Source organism: Pseudophryne corroboree, chromosome 1 (genome assembly GCF_028390025.1).
Source record: "Pseudophryne corroboree isolate aPseCor3 chromosome 1, aPseCor3.hap2, whole genome shotgun sequence".
NCBI lineage: Eukaryota > Metazoa > Chordata > Amphibia > Anura > Myobatrachidae > Pseudophryne > Pseudophryne corroboree.
This window is the reverse complement of record NC_086444.1, coordinates 965221762-965234945: the sequence shown is the minus strand read 5'-3', so window position 1 is coordinate 965234945 and position 13184 is coordinate 965221762. Positions and strand designations below refer to the sequence as shown.

General features: G+C 48.1%; 1 protein-coding gene across 1 annotated transcript in view; it reads right to left on the bottom strand.

The window, feature by feature from the left end:
* The window catches only part of GASK1B (golgi associated kinase 1B), an 81617-nt gene extending 75264 nt beyond the window's left edge, over positions 1-6353 (bottom strand). The window contains exon 1 of the mRNA XM_063920478.1: positions 5203-6353. Within this exon, the coding sequence (XP_063776548.1) occupies positions 5203-6088 (886 nt within the window). The 5' untranslated portion in view covers positions 6089-6353. The remainder of the gene's footprint in view (positions 1-5202) is intronic.
* Positions 6354-13184: the final 6831 nt, after the last annotated feature.

Genomic DNA, 13184 nt, shown 5'->3' with positions numbered 1-13184 from the left:
GGTGGTCATAACAATGTGACTCAACCAAGTATATACCTCTCGTCATTTCTAATTCTCAAATTGAGAAAAAGGGGGTAATTCAGACCTGATCGCTAGGCAGCGATTTATGCACTGCTGCGATCAGATAGTCGCCGCCTTCAGGGGGAGTGTATTTTGTATTTTTGCTGTGCAAGTGTGCGAACGCATGTGTAGCAGAACTGCACAAACTGATTTTGTGCAGTCTCTGACCAGCCCAGGACTTACTCAGCCGCTGCGATCACATCAGCCTGTCTGGGACCAGAACTGACGTCAGGAACCTTCCCTGCAAACGCTCCCAAAAAACGGTCAGTTGCCACCAACAAACACCTTCTTCCTGTCAATCTCCTTGCGATCGGCAGTGCATTCGGAAATTTCGCACCATCCCGTCACTGACCGGCAATCACCGTTGATGTGGTCCGTCGCGCCTGTGCATTGCGGTGTATACCCATACGCAGTTCAGATCTGACCGCAGGCTGTGAGAAAACGCAGCCTAGCAATCAGGTCTGAATCGGCCCCAAAGTACTGAACCACATACTTGATTCACCCAACTCAAACTCAAGCCTGGGTGTTTGAGCTTGTAATTTGCTGTGAATAGTGTCACTGTGGCCCTGTTACACACAATGGCCCAAATAAAGAGTACTGAACAGTCTAGAGCAGAGATGTGATGATGCATATGGCAACAATCCTTCTGTACCTACCACCTTGACCTCTCCAGAGATCTTCAGGAAGGGTAAATGTATTGCAAAATGTCAGCAAATACGTATGTGTCCTAATACACTATTGCCACAGTTGCCTGGCATGCCAGGTCCCGTGTTCTCTTAACTTGAATGTGCATCTTAGTCGTGCCAGATTTGATTCATGAGACATTTGTACATCTGTGAGCAAGAGTCTGAGGGGTAGATGTACTATAGCAGCACATATAGTGCCGCTATAAGTTTTCCTTCTTCGCCTCTTTACCGAACATCTCATGTGCTGGAGCGGGCTGAGTTAAAACACCCCCCTCTATCGATCCCCGCCAGAGCGCACAGCGCATCAGCTTAGTGTTGATGCGCTGTGTCTCTCCCCCCAGCTGGCTCCAGGGCGCATGTGCGAGTTCTCACATGCAGGCCTGAGACTGACACCCGCCACAGCCACGGACAGTGCTGTCCCTGGCTGTGGTATATAGGCAACGACACCTGCAGCTGTCAAAAGTGATAGTTGCAGGTGTCGGAATGATCAGTGCTACTGCATATTTGCGTGTCCTGCATATCAGCGTGCCGTCATTCAGCACACACTGCCGCTGTCATACAATTCAATTGCAGGTTTTCTGTTTGCACCCTCCTGAGGTGCGTACAGAAATACATGGTAAGTAGGGCTTTTTGTTCTCAACCGTGGCCACTGCAACCTCGTTAACCTATAGCTCTGGGCATTTAACACGGAATCTATAGGATAACATCTGTTAGCTGCAGGAGGAAATGGTCTTATAATTGAATACCTCCGGCCGTCAAAGCTTGAGGCTATAATCCTGTGGTAAGCACAGCAGCTAATTGAATCTGCCCCTAAGAACTAAAGCTGGGAACACACTAGATGATATATCGTCTAATCCGATGGACCGGACTGACATACTGTATCAGGCATATCATTGAGTGTGTACCCGCTATGTCACTGGCGATGCGTGCTCCCACGTGTCGTCAGCAACATACTCCATTGGTCCTCCATGCAGGACTAATGGAAAACATCCCTAGCAAAGGCCATGCTTCTGTGTGTATGCGCTTGCATAAGTCATCATCGCAGCAATATTGTGCTGGGTACACATCGTTAAGTGTGTATCCAGCTTTATTCCACAGCAGTTACTAATCCACAAGCTGCTAGCATCTGTCCATAGTCTATGGCAGGGGTGGGCAATTATTTCAGCTGAGGGGCCACTTGACACTTTCCTGGCAGTATCCGAGGGCCACACACAAAATAGTAGCTCCCCCCACGTGCCAAAAATATAGGGGCGTGGCTTCATGTGGAAGGGGCATGGCCAAAAAATAATAGAGATTCATATTAGGCTGCATATTAGCCTCCATTATTCAAATTGCGCCACACAGTAGCGCCACTTACACACATTACACCAGGTAGAGCCCCTTTCACACACAGTATGGAAGGTAGAGCCCCCTTTTACACATTAACATTTTATTTAGGATAATCATTGCGGGGGTGACACGGTGACAGAACACAGGGTGGTGACACAGTGACAGAACATGGTGGGGGTGACATGGTGACAGAACACGGTGGGGGTGACAGGGTGACAGAACACGGTGGGGGTGACAGGGTGACTGAACACGGGGGTGACACAGTGACAGAACACGGGGGTGACATGGTGACAGATCACGAGGAGGTGACATGGTGACAGAACACGGGGGGGTGACATGGTGACAGAACACGGTGGCTGTGACACAGTGACAGAACATGGTGGGGGTGACAGTGACAGAACATGGGGGGTGTGACACAGTGACAGAACACGGTGGGGGTGACACGTGACAGAACACGGTGGGGGTGACACAGTGACAGAACATGGTGGGGGTAATGGTGACAGAAAACGGTGGGGGTGACAGAACACGGTGGCTGTGACACAGTGACAGAACATGGTGGGGGTGACAGTGACAGAACATGGTGGGGGTGACACAGTGACAGAACACGGTGGGGGTGACATGGTGACAGAAAACAGGGGGGGTGACATGATGACAGAACACGGTGGGGGTGACACAGTGACAGAACATGGTGCGGGTGATGGTGACAGAACATGGGGGGTGACACAGTGACAGAACACAGGGGGTGACACGGTGACAGAACACGGGGGTGACACAGTGACAGAACACGGTGGGGGTGACATTGGGGCAGATGTATTAAGCCTGGAGAATTGATAAAGCAGTGATAAATGCAAGGTGATACGGCACCAGCTAATCAGCTCCAATATGTAAATGAACAGTTAGGAGGTGATTGGCTGGTGCGTTATCACCTTGCACTTATCACTGCTTTATCACTTCTCCAGGCTTAATACATCTGCCCCACAGTGACAGAACACGGGAGGGGTTGGTACAGCGAGAGCTAAAGATCTCTCTCCCCCAACCTAAAACCTGACGCCACTGCCCGCACACACACATATACACACACTAACACACACTCTCTCACATATACACTCACATAGGGCGGGATGTATTAACATACATCGCCGCCCATCGCATGTACTATATCGCAATATCGCAATGCGGTGAAGGAGGCCCCCTGCGATACCTGTGAGGTGGTGTGCGGGGGGTCTCCGTCACCTCCCTGGGCTCTTCACCTGCTCCCCTGCTGGGAAGCAGGCAGCAGGCTGTCCCCGGCGCCTCCTCCTCCCCCCTGCAGCCGGAAGGACCTCTGGCTGCGTTGCTAGGGGGAGGAGGAGATTACCTTCCGGGTACAGGCTTCCTGGAGGAAGGTATGCCGGGGAGGAGGGAGGTCAGCGTCTGCGGCGGGGGGCGTCGGAGGCGGCGGATTGCGGTGGCCGGCGATAAGAAGCCCATAGGCTTCTATAGGGTATCGCCATGCAAAGATGGCGATACCCTGTGCGGCAAAAACGCGGCGGTCGGGTGTTAGTACATACGAAAATGCGATCATTTATCGCATTTTCCCTTTAGTACATCCCGCCCACACACACACACACACACACACACACACACTTTCTTTCTTTTTCTCACTCACTTTTATTATTTACTTACTGATCTGGCTGGCAGTGGCAGGAAGGATGGATCTGTAGCAGTCTGGCTATTGTCCCGTGTAGCTCCGCCCCCTGAGGTCCCGTGTAGCCCTGCCTTCTCATCGGCACGTAGCTACGCCCCCTTTTCGGCTGCACACAGCCGTTGTCACTGGGGACTCTGGAGGCGGGACTCGGGAGGAGGAGGCTACAATACAGGCGCCGTGCAGCAGCAGTAGCAGGGGAGACCTGCGCCGGCAGCTTGGAGGTACTGCAGTGCAGAGCAATGACAAGCAGCTCAGCCGGTCAGGCCGCTTGTCATTGCTTGCTGGTGGGAGGCAGTGGGCCGGGCAGGATTGGTTTGCGGGCCGCATCCAGCCCGCGGGCCGTATTTTGCCCACCCCTAGTCTATGGCAAGATATCCCTAGTCCTCAAGACACCCTAACAGTACAGGTTTTAAGGACATCCATACTTGTGCACAGATGGTATAATCAGATTTACTGAGGTACTAATTAAATCACCTATGCTTAATCAGGTATAGCCTAAAGATAGGTATACATTATACAATTATCTGGCAGATAATCTGCCAGATCTGGCTGGTTGGAATGAATATCTGGTAATGGATGAGAGCAAATGAAAATCAACCATTTGCTCCCAAACACTGCAAAACGGACAAAACAGTCGTTCATCCAAGTTGGTTAAATTTAAGTTTAACCAAGTTGTATGAACGACAGGTTTTGCTCATTTTCCAGTGTTTGGGAGCAAATAATTGATTATGATTTGCTCTCATCCATTACCAGATATTCATTCCAACAAGCCAGATAATAATTGCACAGTATAGTGTGTACGGGATCAGTACGAAATCCCGCTGGACGGGACCCCGGCGGTTGGAATACTGACACCGGGATCCCGACCGGCACAATCCCGACAGGGGGGTGAGCGCAACGCAAGCCCTTGCGGACTCGCTACGCCCGGCACACTAATTTATTCTCTCTCTATGTGTGTTGTGGACACCCACGGAGGGAGAATATGTCGGGATTGTGCCAGTCGGGATCCCGGTGTCGGTATTTCGACCGCTGGGATTCCGTCCGGCGGGATCTTGACCGCATCCCGTGTGTACCTAGCTTTAAAACCTGACTGTTAGGGTACCTTAAAAACTGAGTTTGGGAACCACTGAATTAGTCTAACTTTACATACAGCTTTCCAGAAATAACTTTTCAAATGTGTCAATATATGTAAATATACCTAAAGTTAAAAAAAAAAGACTGTTTTCTGCAGATGTTCTGTCAGGAGAGTCTTATAATACACGCATGTGCAAATTACAGCATCTCAGCACTAGTCTACAGTATACACAGTATACACTAATAAGATAATGTGTCAGATACAACGAAGTAGAGCCAGAGATGTAGCCTGGACAGCTGGCTGTAATACATGTACTGTACAGCAGGAAACCACACCCACTACAATAGAACAATAGATCCTCTTACCTTGGACGAACTCAAATTTTCTGCCCACTGATGGCAGCGTCCGGTTAAGCCCCAGTATCCGATCCAAGTGGAACGCAAAGACCTCACTCATGTCCAAGGGTCTCTTAATGAGACCACAGGTTCCCTGGCAGATTGAGCTGGGTGCGGAGAACAGAGGCTTTTCCTTGGACGGACTTTTAAAGTGGATGACATGCGCATGGCTCGCAGGCACCTGTCTAATCTGATAGATCCTGGAGTCTGCCAGGAACCGCATTGTCCTGATATCTTCTGCATGAAACCAAGGGGGAGCACTGTCACTGTAAATCCTTATGTTACTGTGATGCTTATTAGTTTCCCCCCGTGCATCGCTTAAATGAATTGTTGCTGGTACCTTGGATTTATATGTGGGGGCTCCCCTTTTTGGATACCCCTCCCAACGTTGGTCCACCGGTCTGCCAATGCTTTGCAGGATGCTAGGTTCATACCCATGCTGCCCCAGGGCTGCAGATTTCCTCCTCTTCTTTGGTCTCACTGTGCCCCTGATATTGGCTGGTTTGCTTCTCTTAGACCTCAGGGTGATGTATACAACATTAGGCTGGAGGGTGGAGGAACTGTTCAGGGCGCCCCCATCTGGCTGGGAATTTTCAACATAAAAAGTGTTCTGCTCCAAAAAGCTCCTGGGTTGCTGTGTGGCAGTCTCTCCATCCACTCTCTGAGTGGGCTTGTGCTGGGGCAAAATGTGTACCACCTGGCTGACTATAAAGATCCCATAAAGTAGACATGCAGTGCAGAGCAGCAGCAGACTTCTCCTGCTCTTGGGGCGTCTCCCACCCAAAGCCCTGAAGATCCTGGTGCAAAATAATCGTAGAAATGAGCTCCTGAGTGTCCCTGCCCGAGCTGAGGTCATCTCTCCAGGCACTCTACATAGTGACAGCTGCTACAAAGCTGGGCTCTCCGGTCAGGGTCTTGCATGCTTCTTGGAAGCAAATACTGGAGTTTGTTTAAGAAGTGGAATAAGTTTGTGCTGAGCCTGAGAATAGGAATGTGCTGGGTCTCCCAGTGACTCTGACACTGCGCCGCAGAGAGCTTTTATCAGCTACCACTAGGGAAGTGATTCCTTTCACTCAATGAATGGAGACAACTGTGTAAACACAGCGAGGCGGAGATCTCCAGTCCAAATGTCAGGGGCTGCCTGTCTAAGAATTGTTCATGTGAGAAAATAAACCCATAGCCTTCCATCATACCAGGAAATGCCTAGTTACAGGGACAGAGAACCCTTCAGTGTACTTTAATTCCCTCACACCCAAAGTATTTTAATATAAAACTGCAACGTGAACTCTGCTCTGAGAAGAACTGACAGATTCATTTCTGTGTCTCTATTATATAATAGTTTAGGAATGCCAGGAGAATTAGAAACATGCCTGTGTATTACAATGAAAAGGCTACAGGGGCTCATTGTGTATGTACCTATGGTGCACACTGTGTGTCCCCCGGGGTAGGAGGGGGGGGGGGAGGAGAGATGGGGTTTCAGTATTGCATAGCTATGCCTTCCCTGCATGTAGAATATTGGGTAATATGTACCTGCTCCCCAGGGGTGTGGTGATGCCTGTGGGGGCTTGTGTGCTGCTGGTCACCTCCTCTGAGCCCCCCTCTCAACCACACATCAGAAAGTGGGTCCTTCTTCCTCCATGGCGCCTTCTTCCAAGTGATAGTCGGGAAGATGACGCATGCATGCCACTGGGAAGATGGTGCAATGGAAAAGTAGGGACCCCATTGCTGGTGCGCAGTTCAGGTGCCCCCTGGACTCAAGGGCATGTGTGCACTCCACACATTCTCGGCAGTTGGGATGCTTGTGGTCATGTGACTGATGCCAGAATAACCCTAGCCGCTACCCCCACTATCTTAGCCATAACCCCCCCCCCCTCTTCCCTGTACAGTTAGGGGAGAGGTACAAAAATTATTACCCCTTCCCTTGTCATCATTCTAATTGTCGGAATGCCGGTGTCGGTCATGTGACCACCGTCATCCTGACTGCCGGAATCCTGTATCACACCCAAATATACCTACGCTGCTCCCCCTCTCTGCACTACTGAGTCTACACAAACACAGGGTATGCAGAGTAGTATACATCTACACTTACAACTAAATAGGTGTAATTGGCCTGTAGCCGGGTGTTCTCACCTAGGGAAAGTTAGGGTGTGTTGATAGACATGTCAACTATGTCAGATACGTAGAGCTGGTCATAAGTGTAAATACACCTGTTTCTGGGTGTATCTTTTGCAAGTGCACACTGATGGTGATGACTAGTAAAGCAGGAGTAGAGATGGTGGAGGGGGGGGGGGGGGCACAATGCAAACAATGCATACAGGTGAATGTCTGCAATCTTTCCATGCTTGCAGTGTAAGAGCTCAAATGCAGAATTTCCATCCACCGCTATCAGGTCCATGGTGTCTTACAATGCTGATGGTTTATACTGTATTTTACGTTTTATCAACACCGTGCTGTAACCAGGGCCCGAATACTGCTCCGCCGGGTGCTATGGGCCTGGCAGAGCAGTATTCTGAATCTGGTTACAGCAAGGTATTGATGCTGTTGTAATCTCACAAGCCCCCGCTTTGCTCTGATAAGATCAGAAAGGATTACTCTTCTGTACATATGTGTCCACTCTGGGTGGGAGGTGCAGAGCAGTAGCGGATTTTCCCAGTGTTTGGTGTGTCTCCCACCCCAACTCCTAAGGATAAACTTTCCCATGCTGAGATAAACTGAGATACTCTGCCAGGTTTTCCCAGGATTCTTAAAATAAATAGTTGACACCAGTTTATGGCTTCTGATACACAGTTTGTTAGTAAATAAATATTGTGTTCATCATGAAAAGGTTTTGCCAACAATAAGTTGTATACAGTATGTTTTACTCTTACTTTTTGACAAGTAAAACACATTTTTCAGACGAAACAAGAGATGAGTAAAAATTTCCGCCACACAGTAGCATGAATTGGTTATTATAGTGTCAGCTCCATCCTTAGACTATAAATGCCTCAAAATGCAAATGCTCAAATATAGGCCCTCATTCCGAGTTGATCGGTCGCAATGCGAATGTAGCAGAGTTACACACGCTAAGCCGCCGCCTACTGGGAGTGTATCTTAGCTTCTTAAAAGTGCGACCGAAGTAATCGCAATATTGCGATCACAAACCTCGTAGCAGTTTTGGAGTAGCTTCAGACTTACTCTGCCTGTGCGATCAGTTCAGTGCTTGTCGTTCCTGGTTGACGTCACAAACACACCCAGCGTTCGCCCAGGCACTCCCACCGTTTCTCCGGCCACTCCTGCGTTTTTTCCGGAAACGGTAGCGTTTTCAGCCACACGCCCCTGAAACGCCGTGTTTCCGCCCAGTAACACCCATTTCCTGTCAATCACATTACGATCGCCGGAGCGATGAAAAAGCCGTGAGTAAAATTACTTTCTACATAGCAAAGTTACTTGGCGCAGTCGCAGTGCGAACATTGCGCATGCGTACTAAGCGGATTTTCATTGCGATGCGATGAAAAATACCGAGCGAACAACTCGGAATGAGGGCCATAGTGTATTCCGTAGTCTTCTGAAACTAAAGTTTAACTAGGAAACTTTAAAATCGGAGCTTCGTAGCAGTGTGAAACAGTCTGTTCCCACTGAGAAATGGAATTCATGTGAAGTGTCACTATGCTTCACTCTTTCAAGAAGAGCTAAGAGAAATCATTTGTCCACTGAGTGAATTTGTTTAAGGATCATTAATGACTTCATATGTAAACCTGCTTTGCAAATTCTCTTCTGTGCTACTTACTTTTGCACAATTGCATACATGATTTCACATTCATATTGTACATTTGGGGTGAAAACATTTGGGTGTTCCAAGCTTGATGAGAATTTGGATGTACATTAAGAAGTTTAGAATAGATTTTATATGACTGAATTGCTTAAATTAGGTAAAGGCGTAGAGAGGGTATACATAAACCTTTCAGCTTCTGGAGTTGAACGCTTGACTCATTAATTAAAACGAGACATGTTGTACTTTCCAGTTCCACATCTGTGGGATCCTGCTCATGGAACAACATAAGAAAAAGCTTAAAACACAAAAAAACTAAAAGTTGTGTTAATGACAGGCCCAAAGCTAATACAATGGGACATCTCCAAGTGTTATTAGGTAGTTATAATTATGTTCCACTTATGACTTACTCCCTAGCCACTGGCCAGCTTTTCCTGCATCAGTCACAGAGACAAATTGCCCAGACAGACCTTATATACTCTAGACTCCTCCCCCTCCCCCATTCCTCCAACTGACAGGCAAACAACACTCCTAACTTGCCTTTAAAAGAGAGCTCTTCACAGCTTCTCTGTTTTGGTCAGTCACATGCCTGCAGCTGTGCTAGGCTTCCGGGAGAAATACCCTGAAATCAACAAACAGGTACAGATGAAGCCACGCTCATTGTGGCTACATCTGCTGTGGATGGGCACTCTCGGCACTGAGCTGTGTATTTAGCCAACCAATTCACTGTGGATGGGGCGCACCTTAGATACGCATGCAGTCGTGCTTACGCTGAGATGTAGCCACAATGAGCGTGACTACATTTGTAAGACACACTTTTTTTTAACTCTGCAGCACACTGTTCCTGTCGCCTTACTGGGTACACATTAGAAAGATAAAGTGGTCGACCTGCAGTCACGCCATAAGCCACAGCATGTTAGTACCTACAGTGCCTTGCCAAAGTATTCACCCCCTTACATTTTTCATGTTTTGTTGCCTCACAACAACCAGAATTAAAATGGATTGTTTGAAGGTTTGCATCATTTCATTCACAGAACATGGCTACAACTTTGAAGATGTTTTTTTTTTATTGTGAAACAACAAATAGAACAAAATAACAGAAAACTTCAGTGTGCATAACTATTCACCACCTAAAGTCAGTACTTTGTAGAGCCACCTTTTGCGGCAATTACAGCTGCAAGTCGCTTTGGATAAGTCTCTATGAGCTTGCCACATCTTGCCACTGGGATTTTTGCCCATTCCTCAAGGCAAAACTGCTGCAGCTCCTTCATGTTGGATGGTTTACGCTTGTGAACAGCAATCTTCAAGTCTGACCACAAATTCTCAATTGGATTGAGATCTGGGCTTTGACTAGGCCATTCCAACACATTTAAATGTTCCCCTTATACCTTAAACCACTCGAGTGTTGCTTTAGCAGTATGCTTCGGGTCATTTTCCTGCTGGAAGGTGAACCTCCATCCCAGTCTCAAATCACTGGCAGACTGAAACAGGTTTTGCTCAAGAATATCCCTATATTTAGCACCATACATCTTTCTCTCGACTTGAAAGCTTCCCAGTCCCTGCTGCTGAAAAACATCCCCACAGCATGATGCTGCCACCACCATGTGTCACTGTGGGGATGGTGTTCTTGGGGTGATGGGATGTGTTGGGTTTGCGCCAGACATAGCGTTTTCCTTGGTGGCCGAAAAGTTAAATTTTAGTCTCATCTGACCAGAGCACCTTCCTCCATACATTTGGGGAGTTGTCCACATGCCTTTTGGCAAACTCAAAACGTGCCTTCTTATTTTTAACACTAAGTAATGGCTTTTTTCTGTCCACTCTTCCATAAAGCCCAACTCTATGGGGTGTATGGCTTATTGTGGTCACATGCGCAGATACACCAGTCTGTGCTGTGGAACTGTGCAGCTCCTTCAGGGCTACCTTTGGTCTCTGGGCTGCCTCTCTAATTAATGCCCTCCTTGCCCGGTCTGTGAGTTTTGGTGGCCGGTCCTCTCTTGGCAGGTTTGTTGTGGTACCATGTTCTTTCCATTTGAAGATGATGGATTTGATGGTGCTCCGGGGAATCATCAAAGATTTGGATATTTTTTTATAACCCAACCCTGACTTGTACTTCTCAACAACTTTGTCCCTGACATGTTTGGAAAGCTCCTTGGTCTTCATGGTGTGATCGTTTTGCTTAGTGGTGTTGCAGCCTCTGGGGCCTTTCAGAAAAGGTGTGTTTATACTGAAAGATCATGTGACACTTAGGGGTATATTCAATTAGGGTCGGATCCATTCCGACATGCAGTTGTCGGAATGGATCCGACAACCCCTATTCAATTCCATCTCAATTCGACTTTAAAAACAGTCGAATTGAGATGAGACCTGTGAGCGGAGGAGAGGGGGGAGACCAGCGGGGAGAGCTGCGGGCAGACAGAGGAGAGCAGCGCTGCAGAGGTCTCACAGCCGCCAGACCTCACGGCAGTGTCCACCCGGCTCCAGCAAGCGTGACCTCACTTGCTGGAGCCGGGTGGATGCTGCTGTGAGCGGCGCAGCTGTGACACATCCTCCTGCAGCGCTGTGCTGTAGCGCTGCTCTCCGCTGTCTGCCCGCGGCTCTCTCCCGTCTCCCCGCGGCTCCCCCCCCTCCTCCTCTAAGATCCCTCATCTCAGTCTGACATTTTTTTATGTCGGACTGAGATGGTCGGAAACGGGGCCAAATCCTGTCGAATTTGGCCCTGTTTCCCTCAAAAGTACGTGAATTGGCAGCTATACCGCCGATTCACGTACTATTCGACATGTCGAATTCCCCGACTTGTCGAATAAAAATAGTGGGGACTGAATAGGTCGAATCACCATTCAACCTTAAAAAGTCGAAAACTGTCGTCTTTTCGACAGACGGCAGCTTTCAACCCTAATTGAATATACCCCTTAGATTGCACACAGGTGGACTTCATTTCGCTAATTATGTGACATCTGAAGGTAATTGGTTGCACCATAACTTTTGAGGGGCTTCATAGCAAAGGGGGTGAATACATATGCACATGCCAATATTCAGATTTTTATTTATAAAAATTATTTTTTATATAAGTTTTTCTCATTTCACTTCACTAACTTAAAATTCAGATTAAAAAAATCAATTAAATTACAGGTTGTAATGTAACAAAATAGGTAAAAAGCGAAGAGGGGTGAATACTTTAGCAAGGCAATGTATGTTTGTGTTTAAAATTAAGCTATACAAACCAGCTGGTCCCCCATCCTTTCCTATAAGAAAAGTTGCCAGTATTTACTTGGACCCCTTGCATTGGAACCAGAGCCGGATTAAGGGGGGGGTCCCGGGGATACGTACCCCCGGGCCCCCCTTCCCAAAAGGGCCCCCTGCCACACCACCAGCGGCGGAGCTTGCGCCAGGGCAGCCAGTGCAATTCACAGAGGCCCAGCGCTATGAAGGGGCCCACAGCCGGCAGCAATGTAATGAGTCAGCCTGACTCATTACACGCTGCCTGCACACAGGACACGGCGCCAGTGAGTGAGAAGGGTGATCTCATCACCCTTCAACTCGGCACCGCGCTGCTGCAGCAGCTATCAGTTTCCTGCTGGCTCTGTTACTGTGTGTTGTCCACACTGCATGCTGGGAGGAGGGAGAGTCACTGACAGGGCAGCAGTGTGTGCACAGGAGACGTCAGCACTCACCCCCTGCAGTGAAGAGCATTGCCGGAACCAGGGAGCCAGAGCCAGGATGTGCAGCAAAGTAAGTTGTGGATAAAGAAAACACATGTACTGTAAATACAAGGGTGTGTTTGTTTTGCTGGCTGTGTGTGCATGTTTAGCTGTTTGTGTGTTTGTTTTGCTATGGGTGTGTATGTGTATATCTGTTTTCCTATGGGTGTGTGTATGTGTTTTGCTATTGGTGTTTAGTGTGTGTATGTGTTTTCCTATGGGTGTGCGTTTGTGTATATATGTGTTTTGCTATGTGTGTTTAGCTGTAGGTGTGGGTGTTTTTTCTCTATGGGTGTGTGTGTATATATGTATTCTAATGTGTGTGTTTTACTATGTGTGTGTATACAGTACATATATCAATATCTACATATATAGCCATGCTCATGAATAGTGTGACCATGTCTGAGGCATAGGGGGATATTCAATTAGTGCCGAGTTTTCCGACAGTCGGAAAATCGGCACTAATTCGACCGTTTAGTAGCCAATAGCGGGAGTTTTCGACAGTG